At 33.4% G+C, this 21,479-nt stretch overlaps 2 protein-coding genes and 1 long non-coding RNA gene across 7 annotated transcripts; 2 read left to right on the forward strand and 1 right to left on the reverse strand.

Annotated features, from left to right (window-relative positions):
* The first annotated feature begins 41 nt into the window (after positions 1-41).
* LOC128167323 (ribosome biogenesis regulatory protein homolog) lies at positions 42-6,436 on the forward strand. The gene is made up of 10 exons (XM_052832984.1): positions 42-227; positions 3,537-3,609; positions 3,707-3,745; positions 4,217-4,255; positions 4,629-4,730; positions 4,869-4,947; positions 5,158-5,268; positions 5,407-5,561; positions 5,755-5,891; positions 6,200-6,436. The coding sequence occupies exons 1-10, from the start codon at positions 76-78 to the stop codon at positions 6,324-6,326; spliced, it is 1,014 nt and encodes a 337-aa protein (XP_052688944.1). The 5' UTR covers positions 42-75; the 3' UTR covers positions 6,327-6,436.
* Positions 6,406-13,758, reverse strand: LOC128167322 (uncharacterized). 4 transcript variants are annotated; one of them, XM_052832981.1, is made up of 6 exons: positions 13,610-13,758; positions 10,082-10,187; positions 8,521-9,005; positions 8,218-8,236; positions 7,893-7,914; positions 6,406-7,605 (listed from the first exon to the last, which is right to left on the reverse strand). In XM_052832981.1, exons 1-6 carry the CDS (start codon positions 13,653-13,655, stop codon positions 7,231-7,233), a joined length of 1,053 nt encoding a protein of 350 aa, XP_052688941.1. In that variant the 5' UTR covers positions 13,656-13,758; the 3' UTR covers positions 6,406-7,230. The 4 variants fall into 4 exon arrangements, with proteins under 4 accessions (XP_052688941.1, XP_052688939.1, XP_052688942.1 ...); XM_052832979.1 differs by lacking the exon at positions 13,610-13,758 and adding an exon at positions 12,542-12,655; XM_052832982.1 differs by lacking the exon at positions 13,610-13,758 and adding an exon at positions 12,170-12,295.
* Positions 13,757-21,434, forward strand: LOC128167326 (uncharacterized). Of its 2 annotated transcripts, XR_008241232.1 has the most exons (3): positions 13,757-13,771; positions 14,294-14,542; positions 20,871-21,434. It is a non-coding gene; the product is annotated as an uncharacterized LOC128167326 (long non-coding RNA). The 2 variants fall into 2 exon arrangements; XR_008241231.1 differs by lacking the exon at positions 13,757-13,771 and having other exon boundaries at positions 14,125-14,542.
* Positions 21,435-21,479: the final 45 nt, after the last annotated feature.

The following is a 21,479-nucleotide window of genomic DNA, read 5'->3' on the forward strand; positions in this document are numbered from 1 at the left end:
AATCCCATTGATCAATTATATCAGCACGTCCAATCAAAATCGTTCTTAGAAAGAACGTTTGGAATCGTGATAAACATGGCAGACCTCGTGGAGAGAGTGTTACAAGAAGCAGCAGAAAGAGAGTCTCACTACAAAACTATAGAGGTTCACAAAGATATTGAGTTAGAAATAGACCCAGGAAACTTGCTGACTGTCGATACAAATCCATTAGATGCCACAAAGCTAAAGTAAGGTCATTTAAAAGTTACAGACGTGTATCACATTAGCCATTATGCATTATTGTATACATTATATTCTAAGATTTCCATTTAACATAACGTGCGAGTACCCATTATTGCCGAGTACCCATTAGTGCCGGTTGTTATTAAACAATCCGCTATCTATTCGTTGTTTTTAGCTACAAACCAAAATAGATAAATAATAGAATTTTTAAGACACTTTAAGAGTTTGTAATGAAGAAAATTTACTTTAAACATCTCGGACCTAACCTTAACAAAGTTTAACCTATGGAATCGTATCACATTTGTATCCTTGCGATGACACATGCCACAGAATGTTTGACTTGTAATCCACTTTGATGACAGGGCATTTTTTGTTTAGGTCCGAATTCGAAGAATATTTACCTCCGTGTTATGATATTTGACAAAAATAAGCAAGATATCATTTCTACTACACAAAATTTAAGAAAGAAAACAGAGCGTCTGCTTGCTTGTAAGACTCCATTTTGTTTCCAACCTGAGGGCGATCAAAGATTTTGCCACACGCACCTGAGGTGTAAATCAGAGGCGTTGCTATTAACTTTCACACACATTATTTTGTTTACTGGACACACTAAAACTTTTTTTAAAAAGCTTTTTAATAAATACACAATTCATTTATTTTATTTTTAATCATTTGTCCTGAGACACGTGAAGCACATGGTCCTCCGTTTGTGTGCATGTGGCCGCAGTGACATCAAAAAGATTATTGCTTATAATATGATTCAATTGCGTTTATGATATAATTTTTTATGTTATATTCTTACATTTTATTTTATATTGTTAGATTCTTTTAAAATTTTGACCTTTTTCTGATTAATTACTGGAAAATAACGCAAAGATATGAGCGGCAATAATGGTTACTTGAACTTCCTGTAAATCAAAGGTCATGGACAGGGTTTAATTTTAGCCAGAAGTAAGTCGATATTGATGAGAATAAAATAAAAATTATTCCTCAAATTAAATAAATGATCAGTGCAGAGATTTGCCTATTAATTTTTACATGACAGCTTACATGAAGAAAGTAATAGAGAAAACTTGTGTATTCTTCTGCAATAATGGGTACTCGCATGTTAATTATAATGCGACTCTTTCATTTTTATTTTTAATAATTTTATTTCAATTTTTCACAAACCAAACAGCTTGATCAAATAAATAAAGCTATATAGCTTAGTAAAGAGATTGTGCTGGACCTGTCTAAGTACGAATTTCGCAGACATCTTAATATGTATTGTAAAGTATAATAACAATAAAATTGATATGCATGTTTATTTGAAAAATAGTAGATAATCACGGATACTGTAAACTAACATGAAGCAAATTGAAATTAGTAACTTACGTAATGCACTAACCTGAATGTGAATGTATGTTCGTTCGCCCTTGATGCTGTTCGCCCTAGTTGATGTTCGCTCTAGGTCCGTTCGCCCTTGATTCCATTCGCCCAAGGTCGGTTCACCTTATTTTAATACATGTACAGGATTAATGTAATACAATGTAGTATATTTTCATATTTGTTTAAAAATATATCTCTTCATAATTTTTAGAATAATCATTTTATAAATTATGAATAGATATACAATTACACAAAACAATATTTTTATAGCATTTTTACACAATGATAACCAATTAACTGATCTGATAACGATATGATGACTTATTGCCATGGTGATTTAATTATGGCCGACACAGTAGTTTGATCAGTTTATATATCATGTATACATTTATAAATGTAAATTACATATATTTACATTTATAAATATAAATTTTTAAAAGATAAAAGAGCTCCTCATCTGCTGCTCACCTTCTATACTGGCACTGTACCAGTTATCGGCTAAAATTTAACGTTTTCTTTTCGTATTTCCTTATTTCCTGATATTTTTGGATAACACTTGACATACATGTACTTTAAATGGTGAACTCCTTATTTATCCATCTCTCAGATTATATCATTATTTAGAACCATAAAACATTTGTGATTTTTAGCACGCCCCGAATTTCCCGAGTTTTCACGATTTGCTATACCAGTTATCGGCTTCGTGATAATAACATAGTAATTTAAAATTCCTGTACATGTTGATTTTATACTCTGCAAAACGTAATTTGAATTATGCCCCTTGAGGGATCAGACTAAAGTCCGTAGGGTTATGATACATAAACAAACCTCTTGAAATTATTTGTTTGTTATCATACGGTAATACACAAAATCGTAGACTATTCAATACATATTATGTGCAATCAGGCGTTCAACTGCGCTATGAATCTCTCGGAATTTAGTGAACTGCCTTTGTTTATGCATGTTATATGTATTGATATTATATGTCAAATAAAAGAAAGGATATAATAACGTATCACAAATAAGTAATATTCTAATTTAAACTTATTTTGTCACATCCCCCACTGCTGAAAGTGCAAAGATGTAAATCAACGGTAAACAATGATCGTTTAAGCTTATGTTTAAAACATATTCAAAAAAGTTTTCAAGCAAACTTACTTTTCTTTATTCGAAACAGACGTCTGAATTAAAAAAATCTTGGATAGTTGTGTGCTATTAACCCGAACTCTCAGTTTAGCGGATAACTGGTCTTAGCCGATAATTGGTACAGTACCAGTAATGACCAATTAATGTCTCAGTTTCTTTCATTGTTTAAAACACCATGCGTATCATTAAACAAATATTAATACAATCATCTATTATTTACGACATGAAAATCTAAGGATTAGACCAATTATGTCTGTTGAAGAAAAAAAATCATAAAATGAATGAACAATTGATAAAAGTAAAAAAAAATTCATCATTTAAAAAGTTGAAATGAAATGAAAAAAGATAATTAGCTTAAAATGATATGGTTTATTTACAACAAGGAGCGAATAAGGTTTAGGGCGAACGATAATTAGGGCGAATGACAATTAGAGTGAACGGACCTAAGGCGAACGGACTCAAGCAAACAGGTAGATAGAACCAACGAACTTGTTACCCATGATTATACTGGGTGATTGATGATAATGTGACTGATAATGTTTAACTGAATTTGAGTAAAGCACAATAAAATTCACATGAACATCTGGTTTTAAAATTGGGAGATTTTAGAGATTAGAGATAGTTAGAGAATAAGATCACTTTTTATTTATGGTCTTTTCCATATTACTGTTTCTGTCAATTTTTGTCAAATTTTAACAAGAATACACATACCTTTCAAAGAGGTTCAACTGAAATGAATACAAATTCAAAGGGAAAAGTTAGAATTGAAATAAATACATGTGTCTACACACTATTTTCAGAAAGAACAGAGAGGAGTATTTAAAGAGCTTGGCCAGAGACAACACACAGCTGTTAATAAACACTCTGTGGCAGGTAAGAATACCACGAAAAAATAAATGTATTAGATTTGAAAAATCAGTTGATTTAACATTAAAATTAATATGCATTCTTTGATACATTTTACTTGCAGCTTCCAACAGAGAAAGTAGATGAAGCAATAGTTGTAAAGGTATGAATTTACACATTGTATAAATTGTTTAAAACCTTTCACATGTCTGTTAAAGAACTCGTTCTCTGACAAGAATAAGTAACGGTTTATATTTAGCCTTTATAAAATAAATGAAATAAAAAGGCAATTTTCTGTCAATATTTTTTTAATGCAAGATATGCTGGAATAGCTTTTGGATAAATTATCTCATTTGATATGTAGATGGGGAAGGTGACTCATATTTTTTTACAAAAATGTAATAAAAATACAAAGTTTTATGTTTTGACATTGCTAGTTGACATAATTTCCAAAAAATTATTAGTATCGTTGAGTACGTACTAGGAATGTAGATATTCCTTTCTAATATTTGATAATGTGATACATTGTAATTTGTAATAAATCTTGTTTGATAAGGATTTGTCACATAGGTCACAAAACCATTAAATATTGCATTTGATATCATGTGATTATGTGTTTTCATTCATCGAATAGCTTCCAGATCCCAAAACACCAATTCCAAGAGAAAAACCGGTATGTGTATACTTATATATGTAATCTATAAATCATTTATAAATGTATGATTTAAATACAGTTTATCAATAATTGATTTATGGGTTTTATGAATGGTAGGGTTCAAGATTTAGTATTCATCACATGTACATTGTACATGTTCAAAGGAAGTTTGAATTTCTGTATCAAAATTACAAGTATTTTTCTTTCATGGAGTGAACATTGTCATTAGTATCAAAACACATGTTTCTTAGTAAAGCGATTGCTGTCTAATTGTGTAATTTCTGGATTTGGGATGAAAAAAAAAGTCATAACTCATAAGTAATGAGTAAAGTTTCCCGGATTTCATTGATTTTAAATCTGCTGTATCTAATGGGTATTAAATTGTTTGAAGGTACCCAAAGACAAAGCTTTGACAAAATGGCAACAATATGCCCAGCTGAAAGGAATTCAAAAGAGAAAGAAGAGTAGAATGATGTGGGATGATCAGTCAAAGGTATGTTTCTCCTAATATTGTTTACCCTTTACTTGTACACTTTGTTTAAAGCTCCAAACTTGTTTCAAAATGTACTTGAGACAGTGGGATATTTTACTTATAACTGGTTAAATTGTACTCATTGTCTGGTTTTTGTAGGAATGGAAACCAAGGTGGGGTTACAAGAGAGGGAATGACGATACACAGGAGTGGTGCATAGAGGTTCCTGATAATGCTGGTCTGTATAGTGCTCTACATTCTATGAAGATCTTTTCTTAAAAATTGGAATATTTTAAAATAAAATTACAGATACATATTATCACATTGATGCTCTACATCAAACTTGTGTCTGTTGCATTCTTGGAAGTTCTGTTCTTTAAAAAGAAGGATATAAATGAAACTACAGATAAATAATGTTGATAGCAATATTTGAATTTTTTTTCTCCAGAGGATCCAAATGTTGATCTGTTTGCCAAAAAGAATAAGGAAAAAAAGGAACGGGTAGCCAAGAATGAATTACAAAGGCTGCGTAATATTGCAAGGTCACAGAAGTCAAAGGGTAAATTTTACATTTTTCTTCTGAATTGTAATTTCAATAACAAAAAATTATGTTTGTAGATACATGTATTTAGGTAATGATACATACCAGTACAATGTAATTTGGAACTTGCAATTGAAGCTTGTATTGTGTTTTCAGTACCAGGTGTTGGGCTTACCCCAACTGAGGCTCCCAGTAAGGATTACCTGGGAAAAGCTCTAGCATTAGCCAGAAAATCCACAGCCTCCATAGGAAAATTTACAGACAAACTCCCCACAGAGAAACCCTCAAAACACACGGGCAAAAAGAGAAAGGTGCTGCTTGTCTCTAATACTGTTACATCAGAGTCCTTGATCTCTTGTCAAGTATTTAGTACGAAATAATGTTTTTCCATATTTATAATGCTGTTATTAAGTGTTTCAAGCAACATGGGTTTTTTTTTAGTCCCAAAGATTTATTTCATGTATTTATTTTTTTTTCCACTATATTTTGCTCTTTTTTTCAAAGTTTGAACCCAATTATGGTGATGTTGAAAGGGAGAGCAAGAAACAATTAAAGATTCTAAATCACATCCAAAACAGGATACCTATTGTTAATACCACAAAGGCCGCTAATCGCCACATCATGGAGGAACAACGGTCAAGGTAATAGATTATGAAGTTAAGATTTGTCTGGCATTTTTTCCATATTTGATAAACATACTTTTATCTTCTTTAGGTGAGGCAAAGATTATCTAATTTTCCTCAATATGAAATCGAATGTTTAATATTTATCATCTATTATTGTACATGTAAATCCTTCTCTTAGTTATTTTTTAAGATATATATTTTCATGTTCTGTACATTCACTTAGCCTAGTATTTGGGACTAAAAACTAAAAGTAAATATCCTTTCACTGCTTTCCTCCAATATATTTTATATTACCGGTACATTTCTTTTATTTACTGTTTTAGAGCAAGGAGAAGACGAGAAGAAGATGGTGGCAAACAGAAAGGGGGGAAAAATAAAGGTGGTGGGGGCAAGAAAAAAGGAGGGTTTAAGGCTGGGAAGAAAGGCAAGGCAGGAGGCAAGAAGAGATGATTGTTATTAGAATTCTAAATAAATATGTTTTATTAAATTTTTTTTATTTTTTGTTTTACAGTAGCAAACAGCAATTAAGTAAGGTTACAAGTTCTATTTTATTAATAGTAATACATTATTTGCAAAATACAGTAGACTTTAGGCAAACATTGCAAAATTAAATATGAATTAAAATAGCATACATAGCCACACTCATTTCTACTCGGATTAGGAAGGACTATGTGCAGTATGGTCAATATCTGCCCCCGATTTCAACCAATTTTCAAATAGCATCGTATAAAAATCAAATCTTCATAAATCATTGTAAAGAGGATGCCTATCACTTTAATTTTGATTTTAGTCATCATTGCTCATTCCCTGTGTATCTATAACGTCATATAAATGACCTTATTCCCACAAATTTGCTATATATATTTTCTATATATTTTGCATTCGGAAGCATAGAGCGCAGGCCTGCTCAAGTACGATTTTAACATATGTTTTTCTTCAGATAGTTATACACATTATACAAAAAAAATGGTACTTGAGCAAGCCAGTGCTCGATGTTTTCCAGTCGCCAAACCATCGGAAAACACCCATATTTTGCTACAAAAACATCAATTTATCAAAATAAGACAATCTTCATGACGTCATTTCTACATTATGACGTCACTGTGGTGATAACCTTTTACAACCTTATTTTCAGTATGATTTTAACTATCTTTCACCTTATTTTTAAAGCTCTTTATGAAAGTTTGATTTTGGGGGTAAAAAATGCATAATACAATGTACCACACAGTCCTTTTAAAGCACAAATTTTTACAAGTCACAATCTGTATAAAAAAAAAATGCAGTCATATTTTTAAAAGTAAAAAAATGTTTCACAGTATGATGATAAATTTTGATAGGAAATGTAGTCAAAGTTCTACACAGATTTCTCCCAAGAGGCTGGTATCTCCACCAAGGAGCCCTCATGCGGTTTCCTCTGCCGTGGAACGAAATTGTGATTTGTATCAGTTGTCAGCCCCTGGTAATCTCGCGGGGTAGATGTGGACAGAGGCAGTTCTCCAGACTTCTGATTATCAGAGGCAATGTAGTCTATGATAACAAATTTACTACCAGTCTCTATGTATTGAGTTATTTGTGGGGTTAGGTCGGAGTTCTGTTTGATAGTTTTTACGGTGGTCGGATCTGGAAATTTGTGACCTGATGTTGATGTAGCTGAATTCCTTGTGACTTTGCGTCTTTCCTTTGCTGGTTTAGTTTGAGTGCCTTTTTCGTCTAGTTGGATGAAATTTACCTGTAATGTGATATTTGAACACAAACTTAATGTCAGTAGAAAATTTTTATGTATATCTACAAAAGACTATTTAAGGTAAAAATGTACGAATAATATCATTTTAAATCTATGTCAAAGGTGCTTGGGTCTATGTATATATATGATACCAAATGTACAAAGAAATATGTATTTATATATACATGTATTTATTAATATCATACATATGCCTTGATTAAGACCCAAGCACCTGAAACTACTTTTACATCACAAATACAGTCAAGTTGATAATGCCTTGCTTGGTGATTTACCTTTTCTGGTTCAGCAGGTACCCTGAAAGACAGAATGATATACTTAGATCAGTAATTGATTTGATATTGATGTTGCATTGATTTGAAATTTAAAATTTTCAAAGATTAAGTTTAAATTTATCCATTTTTTTTTCAACTCCATGACAGAACATTAAAAAGTTGTGATGTCCACATGCAGTATAAAGTAAACACATGTAGAAGCAGTGACTGTTTCATCAAGTGCGTGTTAGTTTGCAAACAGTTGGGTTAGCTTGATAAGATTGTTCTTAAAGTATTGGTACATGTATATTTATTTATAGGGAAGAGGGTGGGGTAGACTGCTTACCATGTGAACCTTGAACCACCTATGAATATATCAATTTTGTAAATATTAAATACATAAGTCATACATTTGAGGCCAAAAATAATTCAGTTTCTTAGACTTAAAATTTTAAGTTTGAAAAGGGGAAATAATTCAATTTATAAATAATGAGTTACCACTCTTTAAATATCATGGCAATAAACGAGATGCGACGTTGCCAGAGAAGCTTATTTTTCTTTGAATAGCTATTATTTATTTCGGGATTTGATTAAAAAGATCTGAGAATCTAGGTATTGCACATGAAGACATGCGTGGTGAAATACTCACTGCTGTTAAATGAAGTGTCAGAATTCACGGGGAAATCGTCCATCATGCTCCTGACGTTATTGGGTGAGAAGTATCCACTGACCATCTTAGGTCTGTAGTCTCCCAGCCGGAGATGGGGGACAGTGTTGGGGAGATGGGATTGCGTATACGTGGGTCTCGGGGGACCGGGCCGGTACACGAGCATTGGTTTGGCGTGGTCTTGATTGAGGCGTATCACTCGAACACCCCCGGGGTAGGAGTTGTGAATCTGAACTTCCCGTGGGGACCTGTGGTTTCTTGAAGGCATACTTTTCTGTGATATTACAAGGGGATTGCGTAATATTGGTTTTGGGGGTGGCATCGACGTTTTAAGGATCTTGCGAAGGGATTTGTTGGACGCCGGGGTTTTTTCGGCCTTGCTGGGTTTTTCTTGTTGCACATAGACCAGTTTCCGTCCTGATTCATTGGAGGATCCACGCTTTGTTCGCTTGAAGATATCGTACATCCTGTGTAAATTGAATTTTTGACAGTTATATTTGATCGTATTTGATTATATTTGATTGCGGTTATTTTTAGTATGCAACTAAATCTACTAGACATCAAAATTCTGTGCGGTTTTAAACATTGATTTTGTGAACAGGCAATTTAATGAAAATTAATGGAAAATTATGATTTACATTTGTCATCTATTCGAAGCAAGTATACATACCTAGAGACTCCGATTATACTGTTTAGTCAAAAATAAAGCTATGTTCATATATAAATGAAACAAGAAATATATTTGCGATATAAAAGCAAAGTGCGTTCAAACCTGTTTGCATCAGTCGATGTTATCCTTTCCATTACTACAAGTTAAACCACAACGAAATTGTTGAAAGATACGAAGTAATTTTTTTTTATTGATGATAGGTTGTTATTTTTTTTTAACTTCTTTTATTTTTGAACTTTGAATGTTATTCTTGGAATATGCATTCAAGATGCACCATGTTTACACGAGCCACATGCAATGATGATCGATTGAGTACAATGCTGGTTTTCTTTGTCAACACAGTTATATGCTTCTCTAAAAGCATTACTGTTACAGATTTAATTCATATGCTTTTGTTATCTACGTGAATTGTTATATAATCCATTAACTCCGAATATTGAATACATCTGCATCATTGTTCTATGGTAACATTTACAAGAGTGAAGGTGTTCGAAAGGAATCATCGGTTTTTCTATAGCATTACAATCCTCCTATAAATACTTTTCATATCCGGTCTTTCATAGATTTACTCTTTGTGTTGTGTTATTACAAACGACCTTGCTGTCGATTTGTTAAACAACTTTTTTCTTACTAAGTGCTATTCTACATGTATAAGGTTTTTGCATTATCATTAAACAGCAATCACAACAATCCGTAATACAAATCGAACACCCACTAATCAGTGATACTACGCATGCGTCGTAAAATATTACACTTTGTATCAGTTAACAGCGTGACTTTATTATTTATTTATTTTTGGGGTGGGGGGTGATGGGGTGGAAAATTTCGCCATATTTATAATGCTATAGAGAAGTGTTGTTCCTTTTTTTTTACCTGTAACAATATGCCGCCACTCCTAGCGAGACCAGAAAGGCAAAAACTCCTAAAATACTGCCGAGGGCGATCACTTCTGTCTTCCCCAGCCCAGCTGCCATATAACCTGTTGTGAAAAATGTATTCTACCGGTAACTTGTATACTTTGTATACCAAGCCATTACTCTACAGATGCAATTAAAGTGTGACAAAAACGTCTTAAATTAATTAGTTGAAGCTATGTACAAACCGGTTATGGCTGTTGAACTTCATAAGTTCAGAGTGTTTTAAAGATGTAATAACTGCTCAAATATGCATAAAATCTTTATGTACTAAAGTGAAATGGTCGATAAACTAAACGTAAAATTGTTTAGCATTTCACTACAAAGTTCAAACTAATGATAAATTTTCAAAATTCGATGGTATTACCAATGATTGTTTAACTCAACTACAAATTCTATTGAAAAAAACTAATCTTATGTTAAATTTCTAGGTACAATTTGTTATCTACATACATTAGATTATAATGATACTCATCTCTACAAAATACTGCGACGGCCTTTTAACTCTACAATCCAACTGTTATGTGGTATGTCTAAATGTTCGTACAAACAGTAAAGACTATCGAAATTTCCTTACGAACTGTAATGACTATAGTGATCTTCGTTCAAACGGTAATTACTGTCAAACTACGAACAAGCTTTAAGGAATTTGAACGTTAAACTCAACGTGCAAACTGTAATGACTGTCAAACTTAAATCTAACTTAAATCTACCTAAAACTATAACTATTGACATATTTTACTAGTTCACATGTACATGTATGTACAAATCGTATTGAATGTCGAATATGTACAACTTATACTGCATGTACATGTTTAACTTGTAAAACTGAAATAACTGTCAACTCTACTTAGAAACTTTAATTACTGTCAGATCTACATGTACCTACAAACTCAAATGACTGAAAAATGTGTACAAACTGTGATTACTTTTAAACTTTACTAACTATATTGACTGTCAACCTCTACGTGTAAATTATCAGCTGACAAAGTCTATCTACAAACTGCACTGAATGTCAAAATATATGTACAAAGCGTTATTATAGAGATACTTTGTCAGCATATAATTTACATGTACATAGATTGCTGTCAACTTGAATGACTGTCAAAATCTACATACAAACTCAAATGACTGTCAAAAACTACGTGCAAACTTAAATTATTGCTCAACTATAGAGTACATTCTAACTTGAGATGAATAATGACTGTCAAACTTTTCAGTAATTAAATGTATTAATAACTGCTGTTTGACTCTACGTTCAAACTGTTACGATCGTTACTTTAAATAATACTATACTAGTAATTACTGTAAAACTATACGTACAATGTCCACATACAAAAAGTATAATACAATGTAACTGTCGAACTCTACATTCAAAGTGTACAATTACTGTCAAACTATACGTACAATGTCTACATACAGAGTGTATAATAACAGTCGAACTCTATATTCAAAGTGTACAATTACTGTCAAACTATACGTACAATGTCTACATACAGAGTGTATAATAACAGTCGAACTCTACATTCAAAGTGTACAATTACTGTCAAACTACACGTACAATGTCTACATACAAAGTGTATAATAACTGTCTAACTCTACATTTAAATTGTACAATTATTGTCCAACTATACGTACAGTGTCTACATACAGAGTGAATACTAACTGTCGAACTCTACATTTAAAGTGTACAATTACTCTCAAACTATACGTACAATGTCTACATACAAAGTGTATAATAACTGTCTAACTCTACATTTAAAGTGTATAATTACTGTCAAACTATACGTACAGTATCTACATATAGAGTGGAAAATAACTGTCGAACTGGTACAATTACTGTCAAACTATACGTACAGTGTCTACATACAAAGTGTATAACTGTCGAACTCTACATTCAAAGTGTACAATTACTGTCAAACTAAGTACAAGCTGTAGTGGCAGTTTCATAATATTGTACTTAGTCCTACAAACTATACATTAAAAGTGTATAATTACTGTCGAAATCTACATACAAAGTGTACAACTACTGTCAAACTCTACGTACAGGCTGTGATGGTAGTTACACGCTGTAGTAATATGTCCAGTCAGAAGCCATTGATGCCGACCAATGGATCTCGCAATTCCTTACAGGTATGTAAACAACAATTATACAAAGAAATATTGATCGGTATTTTGGTCCAGATGTTGGAGATTAAACAAGGCAGCTATGAAACGTTTTCTTGCTAGTTATTACAAGATCATTACATCCAAACTTTTGTTTGTTGTCGATGAATTCAATAGAATTTCTTGTCGGTATTTTTTACTTTTAAAATCAATACGATTTTCGACCTAAGATAAACAACTTCGAAACCATTTGATTTGTTTTTTTAAATCTATCAAATCTAATAGAGATGATAATACATGAACTCATATTTACCTGACGTCCTCAGAGATATGAAAACATGTTGATTTACATTTCTAATGCTAAAATTAATCTTCAAAATTACACACATAAATAGATAGTCACTCCTCGTTAACTACGGTGAAAAGATAATATGGAAAATACTGGTTTGAAACAGGATAAATGTTATAGACACACCCTATAAACATTACGAAGGTTTTCTTTACACCAAGCTTCAGAGCATGAGACTGTTTAGTCAACCGTAACCGACAAAATAAGCCAGTTTTTAGTGATTTTGCAATTTTATTCTTCAGAAGTAGTGAATGGTTAAGCGAAAAAAGCTTTTTGGTTGAAGAAACTCAAAGAATTATCCTGACTGCTTGGCTCGGTATAGGCTTTTGGGTTTGGATATAGGTGTTGTCATCTCATGGACTAAAAGTACCTTTGTCAATTTGTCAATACATTTGAACAAGACTTTGCCAATTTACTCAGTGGTCAACAATACAATTAAATACTCCTATATGGGAATTAATACTAACTTAAAGGTGCCCTACATTTTGCTAATTTGTCGTACACTGTACATTACTTTTATGATGGGATGTCTTATTTTCACGGGACACACGGTTGTGTACTTATTCGTAAAGCATAGAATTTTGTGAATTGATGATTAATTTGCGAGTTAACATCGCGAAATTACACATAATTGAACTAAAGTGATCCATATTATGATATTTGTCTAGAAGTATTTGCATGTAGTTACCCGATGACAACTCATTCCAGGGGCATTACACGCAGGGCTTCATTTATTAGTCAATGTTAATCAACTCATAATCGATCTAAATCCTAAACACAACCACTTTATAATGGAATTTTCCCCATCGCTAAGCAAGTGCTTAATCGTAGGGTCAGCTAAGTAATGAACAGTAATTAACGGTCTCAGAATGCCAACACAAAGACAATGAAGCATTATTTCTGAACGAACCAGTAGTTGGAGGTTGATGCTGGTTTCCTGTACATAAAACTGCCGCAGTCAGGTGGTTTTTGTTTAGGTGCCTTGATCTTTGATTTAGTACGAAGGGGAATGGGGCTACTTAAACACCTTACCCTCTTCTCCAGAGTTTTTCCGATCATCATGCAGCAAGAATCCCATAGCATGGCGGACCCCCTCTCTCTCTCTCTCTGTTGGAAATGTAAAAAAACGAAACTTCGGAATGGCTGAACGGAAATCGCCAACTTGTTTTCAGACTATGATAATCTTGGTATTAAGTAAGATATGAAAATACATAAATCCGCTATTAAGAATGTGTATTATGGTATTAAGATTTGTCATGCTTATACTTTAACAAACCCGGAGTTTTAAAAGCTGCTGCTAAAGACAGCTTGCCTAATACCTATCTTATCAGATTTACAAAAGTTCAACAAACGGTGGATTTGGATTTTTTTCTTTGGTTAAAAATTCACAGTTGTTTTCCCTAATAGAGATAACTGTAAAACGGCACGATATGTCATGTGTGATTCAACATCACAGTTTTACAACTATATATATACAGTATTATTTAATAAATACTACAGTAACTTTTAAAGGCTGATCACTCATTGTCAGATTGAACGTGGGTTATTTAAAGTCACAGAGTTGCTGTCTACAAGCATCGGGAGAATAAACGTGTACTATTGGTCCACCTAAGTTCAGGCCATTATCACCTTATGCTATAAATCTGCTGATAATGAATTGAGCTCATATATTGCATTGTCTCGGCTCGTCTCCTTTAGTTTAGTTATTGTATTTAGACAGGTTTAATGCCACAAATGAAGAGGCTCCTTCCATTGGTGTCTGGTATTGTCAGATGAGTTTACAACTGCCGATCGGTGGCCGTGTTGGATGCACTTGTTTACATATCTAATGAATCCGAGGGAGGGAGAATGGTGATATAGGGTGATGGAATTGTCTGCCTATTGATTCTGAAGCTCTTCTTCCTTAGGGAACTACTTTAATGGAAGTTTAATGGAACTGTCCACCTTGATACCGTAACTTGGCTGGTGAGTTACACATATCTTTCTTTTACTGCTCTACAATATTTTAAAAATGCACCTTTGATTTAAAAAAAATCCGTTTTTGTTTTGCTGTGGATGGGGTCTAATCCCAAAGGAGTGGGATTGCTAGTTCAAATAGTAATATCATTGATAGTATTAGGTATCATACCCATGTATGGAAGCTACACTGTGGAAGAATAAGGGTACTTTCGAGGGAATAGTGCAATATATATATATTTCAAATCAATTTGTTCTCCGTAATCTAATGCTGAACCTTTGAAGTAAAAAAGACCAACTTTATTGCAAAGCACTTAGAGGAAACTTGATTAACCATCTCAATTTATTTTTCGTGATTCCGTTAATAATTTAGAAAATGACAATCGGCGTGGGATATTCAGGTCAAATACAGCACCCAAGGGGCTGTAATCATCACTAGCATGCGATTACACGGAAGCCAGTATACAGAGTGCATACGCAACAGTATAGCAACCACTGTTGGAATAAAGGTTTGGTGCACCATAAAAACTACTTGGGCGATTCTAAAGTTATACGTGTGAACTATAGTTGATGTATTGGTATATGTTTTTTCTTTTTCATTTCAGTTCAAAAAAGCAATATGGGTCCAAACTTTTAAGTAAAATCCATTACATCTAAAAGAACAGATTGCACAGTTTTATAATAAAAAATCATGGTATTGTTATGGGCTTGGTAATATATATATATAAAAAGAAGGCATTACTATGGTGTTCCGATGGGGCCACTTCGACCTTCGCACTTTCGCCTTTTGGTCGAGGTGCGAGAGTGCGGAGTTGCGAAGGCGAAAGTGCGAAGGTGCGACGGCGAAGGAGCGAAGATGCGACGGCGAAGCGCGAAGATGCGAAGGCAAAAGTGCGAAGTTGCGAAGGCGAAGAAGCGATACTACTATCGCTTCTTCGCCATCGCAACTTCGCACTCTCGCCTTCGCATCTTCGCGTTTTCGCCTTCGCCTTCTCTATCGTTTAAAGACAATTTTAGCTGTATAAAAAGACATCTGAGGCAGACGATGGACTTTTTAGAATTTATTTTCAACAGCCTGCGCAGATCCATAACTTTTTCTAGGGGGGGGGGGGGGGGGGGTCGATGGATAATTATATTTGTCGGGGGAAGGGGCGTTTCGAGACATATTTTGGAGATTGTATTATATATAATTAATGAAATTAAATTTTCCGGGAGGATGGGATCCGGACCCTCTCTCTCCCTTTACTGCATGTGTGAAGTTATTAATATTGAATTTTCCTGGGGGCGGACCCCCTCTCCCCCGCTATATCCATACATGAACTTTTTCTAAAGGGGGGGGGGGGGTCCGAAGGATTATTATATTTGTGGAGGGGGGGGGGCTCCGAGACATATTTTGGAGATTTTATTATAAATAATTAATAAAATTAAATTTTCCTGCGGGATGGGATCCGGACCCTCTCTTCCACTTACTGCATGTGTGAAGTTATTAAAATTGAATTTTACAGGGGGGGGGGAGGACCTCCTCTCCCACTCTAGATCCATACATGAGCAAGGAGTGTGGCATAATGAAATTAGAATGTTACTGTGTTTGATCCACGGTAAACAGACAGCTGGTAAGTGACAGGAGTGCATATGTATACATTATGGCGGACATTACATTTTATGTGGAGTATATAAAGATTAGGCATAGCCAGCACTGGTAAACATATATGTCACATATACACATTAAAATATTTATAAACATTCATAGAAAACACAATGGCCTAGCGCTTGCGTACCAATAATATCATGGATCAATCGGAAAACCTTGGCGAGTGCGGTGCCTGCATCAAAATGCTATGAAATTGACCGAGACTCTCTGAATGCTATCAAAAAAATGCGAAGGCGAAAGTGCGAAGTTGCGAAGGCGAGAGTGCGAAGTTGCGATGGCGAAGGAGCGATAGTAGTATCGCTCCTTCGCCTTCGCACCTTCGCCATCGCATCTTCGCGCTTCGCCGTCGCATCTTCGCACTTTCGCTCCTTCGCCGTCGCACTTTCGCCTTCGCAACTTCGCACTCTCGCATCTTCGACCTAAAGCGAATGTGCGAAGGTCGAAGTGGCCCCATCGGAACACCATACATTACCGCTATTCGAAAAAAAATAATTAAAAATAAGATTTGAAATAATGGCAGGTGCTCCCTATTATCACACTTGATAGCGTTTATGGGTCATTATCAAAATATGCAGACTTTTAAAATATGTAAAACATGAGAAAATTATCGGTGAAAAAATTACTTTGATTGCAAAAAACACATTTAACAAACAATGAAGTATAACATCTAAAAATTTGCAAACATTGGAATCTACCATTTGGTTGATAATTAGACTAAAATTAAATGAACTGTGAAAATTTTGTCAGTGGTGTAACAGGCATATAGTATAGGAAAAAATTCTTAAATAAAATAAAATAATTCTTTTAAAATGATGGACATAAAGTTTATATCAACAAACTTCATTTAAAGTTATTAGAATTAGATAACAGAAAATATTTGACACATTTGCATAGTGACCAACATAACATTTGAGACAAAGTCTTGATGTTACTCAACAAATTTTTAATTTGAGCATTAAAAAGAACACAACTGGATTTTTCTTTTAATGGAGCATAAAAAAGACATTATTGTAAATGCACTGGTGTTTTCAAATATACATGAATCATTGTCAGTTAATTTTATTTGGAGAAAAATGTACACGTTACACCACTGATTATTATGTTTTACCACTGACTAAAAGTAACACCATTGACCTAGCGATAATAAATAAGAGATAAGCGTGTTAAATTTTGTAAAATAAACTAATTTCTATTTTTGATTGCATTTAAAACATGATAAATTTGATCTTAAATAAAAGTTTTCGTGCCTCCTTCTTTCATAATCTGAAGATAGACACACTGTTACACCACTTATAATCAGTGTTACACCACTGACACAAAAATGGCATGTAGATGGTTTTTTTTACATGAATTCACTCATTCTTTAATGTTATATTTTTTACTATTGGCATCCACACACTTTTATCCACCTTGTACCGAGTTCGAACTTTCTTCGGCTCATCAATCTCACAAACAACATCTTCAATACTATACCAGCTCATATCAATCATACACTTTGGATAATAAAATTGAAATTTCTCCAATTTTCTCCAAAATCTATGCATACAATGCATATACACTTCCTCTTTGTCTATATATGTTTTTTGAAGCTCAGCTAGCATTTGTTACCTTTAAGTATTGAAAGATTTTAGTATAACATAATAGGGAATGTGAAATGTCAGTGGAATAACATATATTATTGTACACTATAAGTCATTAAAAATTTTGATTTTTTAAATAAAATATGATGTGGATAATTTCATTTCTTTATTAGAATAAATTTGTTTTTACTTTTATCTTTTAATCAAGTATTTAAATGGGTAAAACATAATTAGAGCATACTAAATGTCAATGGTGTTTCAAATAATGTCAATGGTGTAACAGCTCTCATTTTCCAGATTAAGAAAACACAATTGCAATTAAATAGTCAAGCTTTCTTTATTGTGACAGTGTCTAACTTGTAAAATTGATAAATAACAATTGTTCAAAATGCTCAAAATATAAATGAAATGGAAGAAAAAGTAAAATAATTAAATAATGTCATGTGGTGTAACAGTTTTTTCAGTGGTGTAACAACAATTTTTGGTTACACCACTGACCGTTATACCACTGATGTATCCATAGTAAATGTAACAGTATGACCCAAGAGAACAGATACTACACGAAGCTACATAGCCTATGTTATAATGTGATAAACATTCATCATGTATGTGAAAAACTTTTTTGTTCTTTCATAATAGAAAACCTTAAATAGCACGTTATCCCACTGACACAGTTTACATTGTATTTTTCGGAGCATATTAACATTTTCTGCCATATTTTCTATCACAATGATGTCATCACTGATACATTTATCTTTTTAGTAGCAGGGAATGATGTCACTATGATCTGGGGGATTCCAACTGTAGTACAATATTATTTACTTGATGTATTTTAAGATATTTTTATATAATTTGCCTTGTAACACCAATGACAAAAAATTTTGTACAAGCATATATCTCATCAAATTCATTGTTTTTAAAAGAGAACTTGTTAAGAAGCATAGCAGAAATTAAAATATGAATGTTGTTTTGAAAATTAACGGCGATTTTTGGAATAAAACATCAATATTATTGAAGATATTGTAGGTTAAAGACGTTGGAAAAAATTTAATGACAACATAAATTCACTGAAATCTCATAACAAATAATATTTATTTTATACTTTAAGCAGTAAAATTGTCGATTTATTTGTTAAACAATATGGGTTTAAGTTTCTAAAATCCAATGGTACTGTATATACTCCCCAGAACATTATTTTCCCCCTTTAAATTGACACTGACGCAAAAGGCTGCATATTTTGATAATGACCCTTATGCGCAACTTGCTTCACATCACACGTACACGTCTGTTTTGTTAATTACCTCACAGATTGCGGTTTACATATGAAATGCCATTTATATAACGTAAATATTATTTTTAGGCCAAGTTTGCGTTAATTTAATGTATTATATCTTATTAACTCTTCCGTACATGACACAGGATGCTTATATTTAGATTTAAGAGAGAAGGCAAAACGGTTGGTTTTAAAGGGAAATACACTCCTACAAAAATCCTTCAAAATACAGTTCTGCGTCCTACAATGTGTGGAGATAAATTTTCATATCAATTAGAAATTCAATCTAGTTTTGAAAAATAACAATCAATATGGACATTAAGATCTAGAAATGCAAAAATGCTCTGAACTCCTGTATTTTGAGAATCCTGTCAAATTGTTCCTTTGTGATATTAAATGTTATACAATAAAGATAAAATATCTTTATAATGGCTTTGATTTTTCCCCCGCAAGATCAGTGGTATTGCCGCGAAAGAATTTAGCAAAAAGCTTTAAAGGATCAGATCACAAAAGGAAACGCCAATCTCAGAATGGCGGTTTTTTTTTTTGGTTAAAAACTCACTCGGTAGACAAATAAATATTGACTTGGTCTAATATGGACCCAACATAAAAGTTTGCACGCTCACAATGGTGTCTGGTTCCACAAAGCATGAACCACACGGACTCGCAATCAATACAAGACATTTCAGATGAATTTTGTGAATACGTCCTACACTATATGAGAAGGCAAATTTCTCTACGTAGTAAAATCCCCCGGATGATAATTGAAGATGTCAGTGGGGGTAGATACTTAGTCCGCGGGAGAAATAATTCAAATGTCTCCCGTTTACACTTATCTCTTACAAAACTTCGACCGCATCATAATTCCATGGGCTTTTCTGATGAGATGCGATTGAAATAAAACGGTTAATGAAAGGTCGTTGTAGAGATGTTTTTGCGAGATATGGGACGGATTTGTATTGCATGAAGTGATTCTCCCTGTTTCACGATAAGATGATTAAGCATACAATTCTATGGAGTAATAAAAAAAGTTCGTCTATATTTTTAATGCTTCTGTTTTTGTTGGACACATGGCGCACTTTGCCCCAAATGCTCGCTCAGAAAGCATTTTCTGTAAATTGAAAACTGCAAACACTGTAACCGCCTATTGGACTGTATTTTGGTGAGTACAGTTTCTATTAAGCAGGAGAATGTTCTCGTCGAAAGCTACACTGAAAAAAAATCTTTCAAAATTGTGACAAATTGCAGTTCAAGTGGTTAGAACGTTTCGCCTATCAAAACAACACAACTTTTGTTTGCATTATGCAATATCTTTCAAACGTTAGATAAATGCCTTTCGGTTTTTTTTTATTCATTTGTTTTGAAATTTAATAGTCTATATCCACCTACGTTAAAGAGAATTTCACATATGTTATAATTATCGTACTTGAAAGAAATTGGAATAAATAGCGGGGCAATACAGATCTCGACTACCCTTTACATCATGTACATGTCGGAAGTCAGTCACGGTTGTTAAATTGACGTAAAATGAAACATGGTTCTTGAACCATGCATGCAAACTACACTCGATATTACACCGCAGGTTAACTTGGCCTCTTCCTATTCTTTGTAACTTGCAACTTTATTTGAACACTATAATTTTTGTTTTGTTTTATCTTTTGATATACATCTAACAGGAAAAGGTCTTTCATCCTGTAAGTTACTGAAAGAGGAGACCAGCATCTCCGTGATTACAGCGTATAATACCGGTACCACGATCTCAGAGTTTGTGGTAGCATTTCCATAGAATATTTTTCCTTGATGACAATAATTGTGCGACATTATATCTTATAGGTAGCTCAATTAGTGTGTACCTAATGATGATCTTCCCCGAGTGGTTCGTCTGACGACAAAGATCGGACATGACGACGTACTCGAGCAGTCGGCGCCGCAGTAGCATTACATTCCAGGACTATACTCGAATAAAGGAGGCGCTGAACCAACTCAAGGATCAGAAAAGGGGGATCAAGCGCCCCAATAAAGAGAACTATGTGCGCAATGGACATCCCCCAACAACGGCCATTATGAGAACCATGCAGTTCCTTATGCTTGGAATTGTAGTTGTTGTCGTCATTTATGGAATCCTCAACATGATATGACTTAATATCTATTGTGAAAACTATTGATTCATTTTTCACTGCGGGTGTATGATATATAAATCCAAGAATATAAACTCATTTATCAAACTGTTGTACATGTACATAAATGTGATCTTGTGAACCAAATGATAAACAAATAAATTATTGGTTTTTTATTCTGTGGCTATATAGTGAAATAAAATATGTGTTTCCCATAGACGAAATGTACCTAAAAAGTGGTGTAATATTCTGTGGGCATATCCAACATAAAAAAAAATAATACCATAGTCTTCATTAACAAATTTACTAACTACTTTTAATTTCA

This window comes from Crassostrea angulata, chromosome 10 (genome assembly GCF_025612915.1).
Source record: "Crassostrea angulata isolate pt1a10 chromosome 10, ASM2561291v2, whole genome shotgun sequence".
Classification (NCBI taxonomy): domain Eukaryota; kingdom Metazoa; phylum Mollusca; class Bivalvia; order Ostreida; family Ostreidae; genus Magallana; species Magallana angulata.

Excerpts from the sequence above, each read along its gene's own strand:
- LOC128167322 (XM_052832979.1), bottom strand. The coding sequence starts at position 12,617 with ATGTGTGTAATTTTGAAGATTAATTTTAGCATTAGAAATGTAAATCAA. Across the intron at positions 10,188-12,541 it reads CATATCTCTGAGGACGTCAG|GTTATATGGCAGCTGGGCTG; the intron begins GTAAATATGAGT and ends TTTTCACAACAG. Across the intron at positions 9,006-10,081 it reads GTGGCGGCATATTGTTACAG|GATGTACGATATCTTCAAGC; the intron begins GTAAAAAAAAAG and ends CAATTTACACAG.
- LOC128167323 (XM_052832984.1), top strand. The coding sequence starts at position 76 with ATGGCAGACCTCGTGGAGAGAGTGTTACAAGAAGCAGCAGAAAGAGAG. Across the intron at positions 3,746-4,216 it reads ATGAAGCAATAGTTGTAAAG|CTTCCAGATCCCAAAACACC; the intron begins GTATGAATTTAC and ends TTCATCGAATAG. Across the intron at positions 5,562-5,754 it reads ACACGGGCAAAAAGAGAAAG|TTTGAACCCAATTATGGTGA; the intron begins GTGCTGCTTGTC and ends TTTTTTTCAAAG.